This window comes from Lithobates pipiens, unplaced genomic scaffold (genome assembly GCF_037356315.1).
Source record: "Lithobates pipiens isolate NorthernLeopardFrog02 unplaced genomic scaffold, aLitPip1_a1.2 Scaffold_18, whole genome shotgun sequence".
NCBI classification, from domain to species: Eukaryota; Metazoa; Chordata; class Amphibia; order Anura; family Ranidae; genus Lithobates; species Lithobates pipiens.
Genome location: NW_027507758.1, coordinates 324,084,733 through 324,100,986, shown reverse-complemented (window position 1 = coordinate 324,100,986; position 16,254 = coordinate 324,084,733). Strand labels below are relative to the sequence as shown.

The 16,254-nt window shown below is 42.8% G+C and overlaps 1 protein-coding gene across 2 annotated transcripts in view; it reads left to right on the top strand.

The window, feature by feature from the left end:
* ZNF292 (zinc finger protein 292) overlaps nucleotides 1-16,254 on the top strand; it is a 125,079-nt gene that overhangs the window by 83,400 nt on the left and 25,425 nt on the right. For both annotated transcript variants that reach the window (XM_077487287.1, XM_077487286.1), the window contains exons 4-6: nucleotides 13,074-13,209; nucleotides 15,319-15,521; nucleotides 15,974-16,110. In XM_077487287.1, coding sequence (XP_077343413.1) covers nucleotides 13,074-13,209; nucleotides 15,319-15,521; nucleotides 15,974-16,110 — 476 coding nt within the window. The remainder of the gene's footprint in view (nucleotides 1-13,073; nucleotides 13,210-15,318; nucleotides 15,522-15,973; nucleotides 16,111-16,254) is intronic.

Genomic DNA, 16,254 nt, shown 5'->3' with positions numbered 1-16,254 from the left:
TTACAAGCACATAAGTGTGAAAGGGGCCTTATTGCAAGTATGTTCTCTAAGGCGCTTTTCATTAATTTCAATGGACAGGGATGTTTTTAACACCCCCCCACCGCACTTCCCCAGTTTTAAAGCATTCATTGATTTTAATGAAAATAGTTTTTTGTTTTTTAGCTTTTCATGTTCTTTTGAAAGCGCCTCAGTGTAAAAGGGGTCTAAAGTGTTTTGACACATTTTGAAATATTCTTGCCATTTTAAATTGATAGCATCTTTATAATGCTCCTTTATTCTTGTTCTGAGGTCTAGTTATGCACCCCAGATATTGTAGGGCACACAAACTGCATTCTACAACATAAACTACATTTTTAGATCCACAATTAATGTTCTGCTGAGATATATCACACCCGTGGCACAAGACTGAATTTGTTTTACTCCTTGTATGTTTGTTACTATACCGGCATGTATTTAAAACACATCGGTAGGAACTAGGGGACAACAAACTACCCAGTGTTGGTACCCATCGACTTGAAACCCTACACTCCCTTTTTTTTAAATGGAAAATAAATCATTACTGGGATATGATAAAGGTATATTAAAAGTATTTTCTTGCAATAGCAATCACCTGATGATACTCCATGGAAGACAAAGTAACTTGATTACCCTGTCTCCCAGTGTCACGAAACCTGGACTCAAGTCTAGTACATATAGGCCAAATGTCTGGTGACAATGGGCGCTTCACTAAAAACTGGTCGACATTTGGTGTGTGTGTATGGCTGCCGGTCCGACAAAAGCTGGCTGTTTGGCGTCAGTAGCACCGCAGGGGAGATCGCCGCGCTAACCCTGGATCCTTAGTACAGCGGCTCCGACAGGAGCTGTCGGCTTCTTTTTTTTTTTTTTTTTTTTTTTCCCCTGGCAAGTTTAAAAAAACAAAAAAAACGAATGGTATGTACCAGGCTTTGGACTTCTTACCTACCACATCATGTCTATTTATAGCTGATGTAATCGGTTTACGTCTCCTGATGGGCCAATCTTTGTAACCCAGTTCTTTTAATGGATCAGAAATTAGATCACACATGAGTATAGCTGTCATCTGTGGAACAGTTCCCTTTTGCTCTACCAAACTCACCTATTATCTCTAAACTGATTGTATGTGTAGGGTTATAGCTCAGTCTTGGCCTCGCTTAACCAGGTTTTCCAAACAAATGTCCTTCCTGGTCCACTATGTTGCCTCCTGGGAGTACTGGAGGGGGCAATCCCAGAGGAAATGACCAGGATGGCCTTTGCCAGAGCCATATTCCAAGCTAGGAAATCAATACTTATGAGTTGGAAATCCGCCACTCTGCCAACGGTTAAATCCTTCCTGGCTTCAACACCTGGGTAATACCCTTACATTGGAAAAATACATATATCGGCATAGGAAGAACACTGAGAAATTTGACAGACTATGGGCCGCATGGCTTGATACTCCTGGGATTAGCCCCAGGGAACTGGTGCAGATGAGGCTGCTTAGATGCCCATAAACATAATGGTTAAGGAAATGTTAGTGTTTATCTTTACAAAAAAAAGAGCACTGCATGGAAAAAAGTGGGGATGTCGAAGCTGCCCGTACCATGACAGGGGACCGCAAAGTAACACCATACAGAAATAAACATTGTGTGCCACACTCTGAATACTCACTACTCGGTTCTTGAAGGGAATGACCAATGGTTATCTCAATGTTCTATCACTGACAAATTGAAGCGCAATGTGATGTATGTTTTGATTTGATCTGTTTCTCTTTTGCAATAAAGAAACTTTTTGATTAAAAAAAAAAAACGCGCTAGGAAGGAGTTAACATGTTGGATCAAGGGGTTAAATGTGTGCCTTACTATGTTCAATGTGTGTAAAGTGTGCTGCTTTTACTAAGATCTCTCAATTTCTCATCTGCTTTGCAGGAAAGAGAAATTGTCAGATCATGCCCTCTGTGCAGATCTCGGTTTTTATTAAACCAAGCTCTGGGCTGTGATTGGACACAGGCAATCAGCAGGTCTTGGCTGTAAACCATTGGCCGGGACTTGACAGGCACCTGCTGTGTACAATCCCTGCAGGTGCCAAGCAAGAGCACGCATGCTCAAACCCTAGGTCGGAAGGTTGCAACCTACCGGTATGTCTCTGCCTACAGCGACCACTCACATGCAGTAAGTTGCGGGTGGCAAGTGGGTTAAAAGAAAATGTCCAGATGGTAATCTAAACTTATGCAGCTCTGGAGTATAGAAGGTATGATTATAAATGCTGTTTCAAGGTGTCTAAAGCCAATGCATGGAGGATGCAAGAATAGAAGCGCTTCACATCCAAGGTGGCAAAAAAAATAATTCTGTTGCCAAGGGATATCTGGTATATGGGTTAAGACAGTGGAATTAGCTCTGCTATAACTAAGGGCTTGGTAACCAAAGGTTGTAGCTTTTGTTCTACCCATTCTACCATCCTTTCAAACAGGGAACCTGTTTCTGCCATTGTAAGGTTACCTTTAATGGGTACATCTTGTGTGTGGATCTTTGAAAGATGGTGGAAAACAGGGATGATGGGGCGTTCCGCTATCAAAAATTCTGCAGTCTTGTGATTAAGTACCACAGGGCTTGACAAACCCCAGGGTCAGATTGTCATGTCGACTAGAAATTTGCATCCTGGTGCCTGGCTTTTCATCCCAATCACTGCTGGGGTGCGCTGACTGACCCCCCCCCCCCCCAGCACAGACTGGAGAGGAGAGAGCTGGTCAACTTATCCTCCTCCCACCCTCTACTCCTGTGTCATGTCCTCAGGTGCACATTATGGGCGGTGGGATTGCAGCTTCAGCAGAGAGCACAGGCGGACCTAGCTGCATATATCCTGGAGAGGTGAAAGTAAGATACCGATTCTCTCTCCTCTCTCCTCTCTCCTCTCTCCTCTCTCCTCTCTCCTCTCTCTCTCTCCTCTCTTATCTGTGCTATAGCTTTCAACTTTGTTTTTCCTGCCCTGCAATGAGGACTCTGGCAATTAACTTTGTTTCCTTGAATGCTAGGTGAGGACTGTGCTTATCTACTTTACTTCATTTAAGTGCTGCTTACCTAAATGGTCTTTACAGCTTAACATCTGCAGGCTGTTGCTTCTAGGATGAATGGCATTTCACCTTCACACCTGCTTGTGTATGTGGTTATACTTTCATGGCTACCTGGGACAGTATGGCAAATGCTGCCTTCCGACATATGAAGAAAGGTATCATTTCTGATTATAGATCAGTCTGGATTGTGTTGTCCATCCTGCTGACTACATTTAACCTCTAGGCACCCGCACTATAGTGTGGTTACAGAATTGACGGGAGGACGTACTGTTTACTTGTTCCCCACGGGCACGCATCGTGGAAATTCTGTGTTGGCCTTCTCCTTTGGACACAGCCAATCACAGTGGCCATTTGGTGCTCGATCGGCAGGTCCAATGAGAGATTATCTCAAATGTAAACATATGAAATCATCCCTCATTGCCGGCTCTCCCTCCTCATGCAGAGACCTTGTGTGACGAGGGAGAGTTACATGTGCTGCAGACAGTGTGGTACTGTGTTAATGTTCACTCACAAACACAAAACACATTACCTATTAGTGACATCTGTCATCAGTGCCACATATTAGTGTCATTGGTGCCACATCAGTGTTGCATGTTATCAGTGCCATCTGTCAGTGTTACGTGCCATGTATTAGTGCCATCTATCAGTGTCATGTATAGGTGCCATCTGTCTTCACTGCCACATCAGTGTTGCGTATTAGTGCCATCTGTCATCAGTGTCGCGTATTGGTGCCATCTGTCATCAGTGTCGCGTATTGGTGCCATCTGTCATCAGTGTCACATGTCAGTGCCACATCAGTGTCACGTTTCGTCCTGGGGCTCCAGGGCCTTCAAAAGTGTAATAGGTAGTCAACAAGTTAGATGTGTCATTTATGCTCCTAGAACACCTGATGGCGCTCCCTGCATGTTGGGCCTCTCTAAGTGGCCAGGCTGTGAAGGTCCCACACATGTGGTATCGTCATACTCTGGAGGAGTAGCAGAATGTATTTTGGGGAGTTATTTGTGGTATACACATGCCATGTGAGAGAAATAATCTATTACTTTGACAAATTTGTGGAAAAAAAAATCTTCATTTTGAAAAGAATTGTGGGAAACAATGACATCCAAAACTTCACCATGCATCTTACCAAATACCTTGAATTGCCTACTTTAAAAAAAAGGGGGTCATTTGGGGGGTATTTGTACTTTCCCAGCTTGTTTACTTCCTCTTTACGACTTCCGTATCTTTCTTTCTTTCTTTTTTTTTTCTTTTGTGTCCATTTAATTACACATGTCTCTATTCGGAGTTAAATCGTAAGTTCACCTTCAGCACCAAAAATTTAATTTCTTCATAACTTGTCTAACATTGATTATGATCCTAATGTGCATAATCAGTTTTATGTTAAAATTGCTTGTTTCTGTGTTCTGAATAACTAATTTTCAGAGGCATTTAAAAAAAAATGCATTCAGAGCTTCTCTTCCTGCTTTCTACTTCTAGCAAAGCCCAATGGGATGATAGTTTCCTTTCCTATTGGCTTAGTGAACTATGATTCCCATGAATCATTGCATTATCTGTGCGCATGTATAGGAGGGGCTGACACGTGAACTAGCATTTCACTGCTCCGCTTTCTCCTCCCCCTGTGAGCTCCATTCTGACGCACACATTCTGTGTCTTGTATCTTAGAATAAAAAAAAAAAAATGGAATAATATATATCTATATCTATATCTCTCTATCTTTTTATCTTTACTTTTGTTTCTCACTAGGTCCCTTACTCTCTGTAGCTTTTTTACCTATTCTACCAACTATATGTGCACTTTTAATAAGGTGCCTGATATCTTCACACTAAGTGCATACAATCAAGTTTACTGCTGAACCAAAAAAAAAATCAACAAAAAATGCTTAGAAATTGATGCTATTGATCACTTTAAAACTCTCATAAATTAATAAATTAATTTAATAAATTAAGTCCTTAAATTCCAATGTTGTAAATGTTTCTATTTAGCATACAAAAATATAGTGTATGTTTTGTTATTTATGAGGGTGTCTGTCAAAGGTAAGGGGACAAAGTGCGAGAGAGTAGGCAAACGAGAGCAAGTGAGAGAGTGAGAGTAAAAATTAGAGAATGATACTGTGTGCAAGGGGTTAACGAGATCAGATAGCTAAAAATACAGATAGGGTTAATAAAAGGATCTTCTAAATATCTTTACATAGATGGTTACAAATCCTTGGGGACACAGATATAGATGCAACCAAGGGGTTAATGAGTTCTTCCTTGTCATTAATCTGGGCTCCTTGGCAAACATAGCATATGATAAACTGTCTGCAAACAGCACTATGTATATACAAGCAGCCTTGTAAGTCTCAGTACAATCTCGGCTGTACTTCTCAGTGTCAGTCCAGAGCAGCAGCTGCCACAATAAAAGGTATACAGCTTTTGACCTGCCTGTGAATTAGCTCTGCGGGCAGAACTGAGACCTGCAGAGTGCACACAGGGAAAGGGGGAGAACGACCTCTATGCATCATGGGAAACAGGGAGACACGAACAGGAGATTTCTATCCCTACCTCTTGAGAGAGGTGCGTATGTGGGGAAGGAAAGTAAGGTTTTTTACCACTTGCTTACTGGGCACTTAAACCCCCCTCCTGCCCAGACCAATTTTCAGCTTTCAGCGCTGATGCACTTTGAATGACAATTGCGCGGTCATACAACACTGTACCCAAATGAAATTTTTATCATTTTTTTCCCACAAATTGAGCTTTCTTTTGGTGGTATTTAATTACAGCTGGGAGTTTTATTTTTTGCTAAACAAAGATGCAAAAAAAATAAAAATAATTTTTCTTAGTTTGTTATAAAATTTTGCAAACAGGTAATTTTTCTCCTTCATTGAAATGCGCTGATGAGGCGGCACTGGTGGGCACCGATAGGCACAGATAAGGTGGCACCAATAGGCACAGATAAGGCAGTACTGATGGGCACAGATAAGGCGGCTCTGATGGGCAAAAATGGGCACAGATAAGATGGCACGGATGGGAGGCACTAAGAGGCACTGATAGGTACCACTGATAGATGGGACTGATAGGTGGCACTGATGGGCACTGGTAGATGACACTGATGGGCACAGATATGTGGCACTGGGGTGCAGCACTGTTGAGGCAGATTTTGGGCACTGATGGGTGGCACTGTGGGCACTGATGGGGGGCACTTTTTTATTAGTTGGCACGGGCAGGTGGGCACTGATAAGCTGGCCGCCGGTGATCGGCTTTTTTTTTTTCCGGAAAAATAGCCGATTACAGGCTCTGTTGTCACATGATCAGCTGTCATTGGCTGACAGCTGATCACGTGGTAAGGGGTCGGGATCGACCCCTTGCTCAAATCTGTGATCAGGCGAGTCTCATAGACTCGCTGATCACAGAGCGCACTCCTCAGGGGGTGCGCAGGCCGCTTGTGCACAGGACGATGTCAATAGACGTCCCGGCAAAGCAGGTCCACGCTGTAGCCGTCATTCGGCTATAGCGCGGATCCCTAGTGGTTAAAATTCAGAAAACCAGAACTAGCAGCTTTGCAGTATCCAAATGATAGGAAAGAAACAACTTTTAACATTCTGCATAGTGCTTTATAGTTAAAAAGGCATCCTTTACAAGATCATCATGAACTAACCCTGTAACGGTGCAGTTTGCTGAAGAGGCCAATGATTTTTGCCCTGCCTCCTTATGAACTATCCAATCTCTGCTGTGTCTGCCCCATACACACTCCACCGCCCGATGTGCATACAGATGCTCGTTCTTTCTGTGTGTATATTAAAGTGTGCAGGACGGGTGGCAAATTGGAGTACACGCAGCCTGGAAAATTGGTGAGTTTGTTTAAACACCACCTCCCTTTAGACAATTGCGCTAATGCCCCCCCCTCTGCTGCTCTGAATCTCTGACAAAGGCTGACGCTCCTGAAAAGCAATCCACACTCTGATTTCTTTTCAGAGACAAATGGCAGGCAGTGAGGAGGCAATGTTTCCTCCTCACCCCCAAATGCTGCAGCACAGAAACTTCTTTTTATTTGAATGGCTTGATCGTAGTAGCTTGTAATTCTTTAGTAGGTGTTTAAATTATGGCAGGGGCCCCAGTTCATTACTTTGCCCAAGGTCCCATGAAGCCACTAAGATGGCCCGGGATGTGTGGGCAGGTAGTCTAAAGTTCAGTAGCGAAAAAAGGAAAGCTGCCGATGCCTCTTCATCCATCCACTGTGTTTTGAAGGGATCCTAAGAAGGTTAATAGGCAAAAGCTGAGAGGCATTACTATGTGTAAACCTGTGTCGTGCAAGATACACATCAGGGCTACACAAGAGAAGAAGAAAAAATGGCTCCTAACTTTTTAGCTGGCTCCTAGATTCAAATTTGTCCAGGCCTCAAGTACCCCCCAAAATTTTCCTCAAATTCAAAAACTGCAAAAGGTCATGCTTGAATTGTGGAGTCAGGTCGGATTTCAGTAAGCAATGTGTGTCGGACTCCTGTAGTTGGCGGGAGGCCTTTTAGCTATAATCATATCCGTTTCTCTGAAGTGCCTGCCTTTCTGTTTAGCTTAAGTTAGATTTAAAGGGTTTAGGCCGGGGGTTGGCAACCCATTCATCGTGGTCTACCTGTCGACTGCGGGCAGGTGACAGACCGCAAACATGTTCCTTCTCTGACCCCCACCTTCTGGCTGCTGGTCCTTGACTTTCCACCGGTCTCTCTCTCCCTCACCCACCCCCACAAATTCTCTCCCTATAGGCTGGAGAGACTTAAACCTGGCCCTGGCTGCAAATCTCATCAGACTGCACAAAAAGTAGTGCATACACTACTTTCAAAAAGGCACTGAGCCAAATTGCATGATACTGCAGTACCATGCCATCTTGTGTCCACTAACACACTGCGTTTGCAATCTACATTTGGGGTTAATAATGTATTATCACCTGCAGTAGGTCACAAAGGCAGTGCGTTTTCAAAACTGCAAGAAATACATATGGAACATGCCTTTCTGGCACTGCGTTCTGGTGTGAACCGGCCCTAACAGGACGCTGTGCCCAGTGATCTTTTGACTTCATCAGTGTTGTTCAAGTAGATATCCATCTCGCAAAGTTTGGTCTACCCCTGATCTAGGCACAGCAGTCTCATCTCTGATAAGTTCTATCTCCACAATCCTTTAAAATTTCTCAACTACTGGATTTCTTACATGAAGGGGATAAAAAATATTAGTCACCCTTTTAGAGTGTATCTCTCATCAAGTCATATGTTCCTCCGTCAGAATCGGATTTAGCAACTAATGCATCATAATTAGAGGGATTTACCTCCTGATCTGTGTTATGAGGGGAATATGAAGTGGTTCGGCCAGAACGCAATCGTATGAATTATTTTTTTTTTTAAATTGCGACCAAACTTGTTAACATCTAATATGGTTGAAAAAACATTAAAATATGAAATGGGGGCAAAAGAAAAGCCCCTAGATAATAGAGCTCTCATCTGGGTACAGTGGTACTTAAAATTTAGTCATAATAGCAGCCACCTATCATGGATAACTGTTTTCGCTTCTCTTGCTGTAACTTTGCCCCTCTTTTTTTCTTTTTTTACATTTCTTTGATGGGGCTGGGTTAACACGTTTTTTGTTGTCATCTCAGGGATTTGTTCCTTGTAAACACTTCATATCTAGTATTCAGGGATTGTGGGTGGAATAGCTGCAATGCTGCAGCAGCACACGTGTTCAGGTGCTATTTATTTTCAATGGCACCTAAAAAGCAGTGCGTTATTGTTGCGCCGTAATTGCGGCGGGCTTGTCACCCAAAAAGAAGCAGGGGCTTCTTTGGCCAACAAGCTTTGCACAATGCAGTGTGACACAATTGCAGCACGATTTATTGCACTAAAACTCATCACATTTAGGTGCTATTGAAAATTTAATGGCACCCAAATGCGCATACTGTGTGTTTTGCCACCATTGTACTCAGATTTGGAATTGTGGGCAGAATGCTGGCAATTCTGCTTGCAGTCCCAAATCACTATGTGCGAATGGGGCCTGAGCCTGTCTAGCTCATCCTGCTATCTGGCAGTCCAGATGGTGTATCCCAAAATGGCCGGTGAGCTGAAATGAACCCTCTGACTATTTCTTGACTTGCATTCAATTTTAAAGAAACAAAAAGGAAATCTAACAGATTCCCAAACCTTTTTGTTTTATTTCTATCATACACAGTGCCTTGTTTATATTCCTGAAGGTCTTGCAGGAACTTGCATCGTTTTGTGTCCATAATCTACTGTTCCATGTCTTTAATTGAAGATATCAGGTCATTCAACGTCTGCTAAATACTTATGTAGCGATACCCCCCCGTAAGGGCTGCTGATTTCGTTACTTAGCAATCCACCAATCACCCTGCTGCCAGGCTGCCCACATTCGGATAAGACAAGGAACAGTCATTTGCACAGCTTTGTTGCGTTTTTTGAAGGGAGATGCCCATAGCAGTTGGTGTATTGTTTGACAATACTGAATAGCCTTAGCTTGAAAGTTGTAATACATCTAGTATTCTCGGCAAATTCCTGAAACACTAGTTCTTCACTTCCAATTTTGACAAAGAAACAACTCTCTGAATAATTCCACCTTGCAGACTATGGCGGTTTCTGAGCATCAAAGATCCAGAGGCCTAATGCCATGTACACATGACCGGACTTTTTTTTTGTTTTGTTTTTTTAACAGCAAAGGTCCGACGGAACGAATCCGTTGGACAATTCAATCGTGTGTGCTCCATCGGACCTTTGCTGTCAGGTGATGTCACCTGGTAACCCCGCCCTTATGACGTCACAGTCTAGGGGCATTATGGGTCTGTGACATAAGGGGTGTGGTCACCGGGTGACCCTGCCCATGCCTATATAAGTCGTTGCGCATCGTGTACACAGCATTACAGCGGGAGAGAGCGTCATGTCAACATCGGAAGAAGAGAAGAGGGACGAAAACGACAATGGAAGAGACCGAGCCACCGCTAGCAAAAGAGCAGGAGATAGCGGAGGATTCCGAATCGGAGAGTGGAGAAGAGGCTGGAGAGAGCGGAGGAGTCAGAAGAGACCCCTGAAGGTTGGAAGAGACCCCCCGGTGCTGCCTAATAAACTACTTTAAAAACCTGTCTAGTGTGTTTTTTTATTTTTTATTGACTTTCCCCCAAGTGAATGGGTAGGGGTACGATGTACCCCATACTGATTCACATAGGGCGGGGGGCAGGGATAAGGGGGCTCCCGGATTCTGATAAGCCACTTGTCCACAGACCCCGACAATCAACGGCCAGGGTTGTGGGGGATGAGGCCCTTGTCTTCATCAACATGGGGACAAGGTGCTGTAGGATGAGGGGAGGCCCGCAGAGCGCCCCCCTTCCCCAAAGCACCCACCCCCCATGTTGAGGGCATGTGGCCTGGTACAGTTCTGGGGGGCACGCTTGCTTGTCCCCACCCCCTTTCCTCACCGGCCGGGCTGCATGCTCGGTTAAGGGTCTGGTATGGACCTGGGGGCGACCCCCACACAGTTTTTTCGGCGTAGGGGGTTCCCCTTAAAATCCATACCAAGCGACAGGACTCGCAAGGTGTCACTCATCGCGTTCAAAATGAACGGACTTCAGTCCAGTCGTGTGGGAAAGTCCGGAAGTCCATCGGACCTAGTCTGCTGGAAAGTCCGGCCATATGTACAGGGCATAACACAACCTCTCCCAGATGGATCAATGAGTTGGACAGCCACACAGTCTTTGGAAGATATTACCAAGGTGCTAACCGGTATCTCCTCCCGTGGCCTGACACGTGGTAATGGGCGGACTACTGCTCCCAGACGGTCCTTTGCTGTCAATGCTGTGTTCCCCGGCCACAGCATTCTACACTGTTCTTGATAACTTTTCTTGTTCTGTTACACTGACCTTTGGTTACTTGGCTGTTCTGTGTCCCCGGTCACAGAACGCTGCTCTACTCTCTTCCGTTTCACTGCTACTACTTCTGCTCTGATCTTGTCTAGTATTCAAGTTCCGTGTTCCCCAGTCACAGCAGCCTGAAGATCTTTATCTTAGACTCCCTCCATCCCTCCTCCGCGCTCGGTGCATCCCCTGCTTGGGGACGCCCGGAGCAGCACCTCAATCCTCCATGCTGTCTTTTCTGTACTCCAGACTCTTCCCTGGCAGCATGTGACCCCAGCTTATGAGAGGCCTACCCCCCTGCCAATACTGAAAGATAATTGGTCAGGACTCCTCAAATGAGCTGCCTGCCACTCGGACCTAAAGTTCAACCCCTATTCTAGAACCATCTTTCTGAAAGCATGGGAGGTGTCTCTGGATCAGAGCACAGGTGGCAACACCCACCACTACACTGAACAGTCCCAGAATCAAAACGGACAGGCTCAGCATGCAGCATAAGCCTGCCTAAATTTACCTGCACTTATCCTGACCTGGGAAAAATCCTATTCCAACACCTACCCTTGGGTAAAGGGTGCTACATTTAAATTGATATTGTGTAAGCCAAGTTTTAAGGGTGTAAATCTGTGAGTTATCTGCAACATTTTCTCTTTATATATGACTGTTAACCTCATGATATGCCAGTAGCATTTTGATAATAAATAGTAAAGAGTAAATTGTAGATAGAATCTTCTTGATTCTGCAACCCCTCTGGCCCCTCTGATGTATTTTTGGAGTCCCATACACTCTTACCACAGTGCTCTTTCCACATCATAACTTTAACTTGTCAAAATTGCTTCTACAGGACGTTTCAGCAGATGCCTCCTGAATCTTTGGTAGATCTGCATGCCAGGAGTAAAAACATTCGGTCTTGTGCCACAGGTGCGATATATCCCATTAAGCAGAACATTAATTGTGGATTTACACATGTAGTTTGTTGTAGGGCACACAAACTGCATTCCACAATACGTCAGGTGCACAGCTAGACCTCTCAGAACAAAAATAGGTGAGCATTATAAAGATGCCATCAATTTAAATGGCAAGCATATTTCAAATGTGTCAAAACACTTTGGAGAACAAAATACTGGCCAGATGAGTTCCTTCTTATTCTGCTAGGTCAGACGTGTCTTTAAAAGAAGTATATGGGGGGGAGATAATATTTGTACTCACCTAGGTGGATGCAGCACGAGCAATCAAAAGTCATTCGTTGTTTTTAGTGAGAAGAGAGCCAGTGATGGTCTATCACCAGCTTTTTTTCTGCCACTCCAGCGCTCACTGGAGCACTGGGCCATTGGACGGGCAGGAGCAGCTGACTCGCGCTCAACAGCTCACTTGGAGGCTGAGCCAGCTGCCAAACCAGGCATCTGTTTGGATCGCTCCAGAGCCTGGACTGGCTGAGTGATGTCAGCCAATAGCTAACTTTAGCCCGCTGTCAGCTGAATACAGGAGTACAGAATTAAGCACCCTAAGCAGTCTTTTCACCCATAAGAGAAGTAGGCCAAAAGTTCTTTGGCCCTACTTCTCCTCTAAATCCCCCAAAGGTGGTGACATGTATTGAAAGCTACTTAAACAAGTCTGGATTTTTACTTTTATGCACTAGGATCCCATGCGAGTCTCAACCATAGTTGGAACGTGGATCTATTTTTGAGGTAATAATTCAAGCCATCGTGAAGCTATACATATCAGTACATAATCTATCTTTATGATTTTCTCATACGTTTTATGACAATCTAACTTTATTTTGATTTACACTGTATATTTAAGATTTTTGGAATATTTATATAACTGATATTTGAAGTGTGAATAGGAGGACTCAAATAGGTGTAAATTGCCCAATTCTAGATTGCTAGCCATGCACTCATCTACAAATTTATAGAAAGAAATCAAATTCATGAGCACTAAATTGTTGTTACCAAATACTTGTTGTAGAGAAAGATAATCCTTGCAGTATGTATAGTGGAAATATGTTTAATCAGAACTGGAATGTCACTTTTAAGTTTGTATGCTATTTATTTGTGTTTTAATGTGTGCATATAACTACTAAAAATGTAAAACTACTCATTGGTGTAATAAAGCCTAATTTTACATATTTTTCTAGGCTGCTCATGAACGGTTAGCTGAAAATGACAGCCATGAGCTTTTACTCTTGTACAACATGTCTCAAGAAGCTGGTGTGTGGAAGGATCCAGTTCTGGGCAACATACTTAACAGTCAAATCCAGGACCCCCTCCAGGGTAACGCCTTTCATTTTTGTGATTTCTGCGCTCTAGATATCAATGTGTAACAATATGCACTGTTAACATAAACTTCATCATCTATAACTCTTCAGTTATCGCTTTTTTTCCTAGAATGGACAACTAACTCTCATTTTCTTAGCTTGTGTGAGCCAGATCATAGATCTAAATCTGACATTGTGTGATACCAGGGTCATACAACCAAGCTTAATTTCAATTAAGATAATTGCACTGACAGAATGCCAAGGTTTGCTTTCCTGTAATCGTGTGATATTGTGTTTCATGTGCGGGCTTAAGGCTGAAATACAGCATTGCATATTCACAGAACCTGTAAGGTTACTGGAAGTGATAAATTGTTCTGTTATGTATTCATGATAAAAGATAAGCAATGTAGTTTGATATTGCTTGTGTCTAGAAAAGTGACCTCTGAATTGCTTTAACAAGAAGCGCAACACTTTTTAGGTGTCTGTGGGGTTTTTTTTTATTTTTATTCTGTTTTACAACACTTTCTTTTGGACAGTAAATAGAAATGCTTTAGTTTGAGCATAACCTGAAATGTACTAATGATAAGCAAATGGTGCTTGCTATTGGTGCAACGGATCGTCGCTGATCTGTGATCCAAACGGGCCGCGGCTTCGGCCTAGCTCCGGAGTGGCGGCCATCTTGGTACACCTGGCAGCTCTCTGTGGATATACAGTGCGGGTATAACAACATATTCGGCTACCCATCTCAGTTTGCTACGGAAGTGACGTTCCAGCGCAGCCATCTTGCTACACCCCACACTCGTCCACAGTAAGGATACACTAAGAAGGGAGAACGTGGACATGTTGCCCCCACAGGAGTTTTGCATTTGACACGGATTTATAACCATAAACTGCATTTATATAGTGAAATACAGGACTTAGAACTCCGTCTGACAGGTTAGATGTTGAATTTTAAAAGCAGCAAACTTCTGTCAATTGGTAAACCTGTGAGATGAGCAGGGAGGCCGCTGCTTTTAAAATTCAACATTTAACTAGTCAGACAGAGTTCTAAGTCCTGTATTTCACTATATAAATTCACGTTACTGTTATAAATACGTGTAAAATGCAAAACTCCAGTACGTGTAACAATATGTCCTCTTTCTCCCTTCTTAGTGTATCCTTACTGTGGATGAGTTTGGGGTGTAGCAAGATGGCAGCGACAGAACATCACTTCCGTAGCAAACTGTGATGGGTCGCCGAATATGTCGTTACACGGTAGATGTCTTTCGATTATTATAGTGAGTGGGAGAGATTTGGATATTGCAGCAGTCGGGCAGATGTGCTGGGTATTACAGCAGTAGGGCAGATGTGCTGGGTATTACAGCAGTGCTATGGAAATGTACTGTGCATGGTAAGTTGTGAACTAAATGAGCAAAGGGCATTTACAGAACTTTTAATGTAAAATGCTAAAGTAAAGTTTTTGAATATACGACATAAAAAAAATGCAATGCCCACCATTTTATTCTCCAGGACTTTTGCTTTCACAATATATTAATGGTGATTTTCTAGCAAGAATATGCAGAAATGTTATGAGAGAAATGTCACAATTGGTCCAGACAGCAAGTGATAAAATCAATAGCCTCATTGCTCTGTTTCATTTGCCTGCAGCTTTAGATGGAAAGGTTTGCTTTAAGCCCCTTTCACACTTGTGCAACTTGTCTTGTGACTTGGGACAGCAAAGTCACATGACAAGTCATACCTATGATTTCCAATGAGTACCATTCATATCTGTGTGACTTTGAAGCCACACCGACTTCAAAGTAGTCCCTGTACTACTTTGGTCCAACTTTGATGCGAGTTGAGGTCCATAGACCTCACATTTACACAGGCATTCCCTGAAATCACATCAATATTGCGACCGTAAAATCGTGGTAAAAATCACCTGACTTTCAAGTTGCAGCAGTGTGAAAGGAGCCTTGGGTTACAGTAGAAACATGGCATAATATTTGCAATAATTTGGTTTATTAGTGATGAGCAATACCCTTATCACAGTATTGTTTTTACATATATGCATGTGTCATGGTTAATTTTATTATTTTAAACTGTTATATTTCTTTATCTAAAACTGGCCTATGTTTTTCCACAGCCGATGGTTTTCTGTGTTTGGAAGGCCCATTGCTACTGGAGATGCGAATTAAGCGACTTCTTAAACTCGGCAAAGTGGCTGAGGCAACATCCCTGGCAAAATTATGCTCCGACCACCCAGAGATGAGCAGGAAAGGGCACTTCAAACAGCTTTACCTGAAATGTCTTTGTGCAGCCTCACCAAACATAAAGCTCATAGAAGAGGTCTGTTTGTTTTTTGTCTACAATATGCTTTGCAAAAATACTGCCACTTTCACCTGCCAATCCTTTTAGGTTTCTATTTGGCTCTATGCTGAAAATTATAGCATAATCAAAGCTTTGGACTTGCCCAAATGTATATCTGCAGTAATCCTTACTCTTAAGTGGTTGAATAGGAACAATTTGTTTTTCATATTTTTTCTGTGAAAGAATTCTGAATTAAAATATGAACTACTTTAATTATGAATAAAAGAAAATAAACATTGTAATTTATTATGAGTTCAAATGATTTGATACCTGTGTACACCACTTCTGAACTTATTCATAGACTTGGCCACGCAACATGTGCTTCTATTGTTAGAATTTGGCCCTATATTTTACATGCTTTCTGAGCCCTGTCATATGGCTGTTGTGGATGTTACTCATATTTTTTTTTTGTATTTTTGTTTTTCCTTTAGATTGCCAAAGTAGATTGTAAGGATGCATTGGAAATGATCTGTAATCTGGAGTCAGAGGGGGATGAGAAAACCTCACTTATACTGTGTGCAGCATTTCTGTCCCGACAGCTACAGTTTGGGGAAATGTACTGTGCATGGTAAGTTGTGAACTAAATGAGCAGAGGGTATTTACAGAACTTTTAATGTGAAATGCTAAAGTCAAGTTTTTGAATATTTAAAATGAGTGGAGAAGTGCAACTGAAGTGGGCTGAAAAAAGAAATTTAACCGATTTCTTCCATCC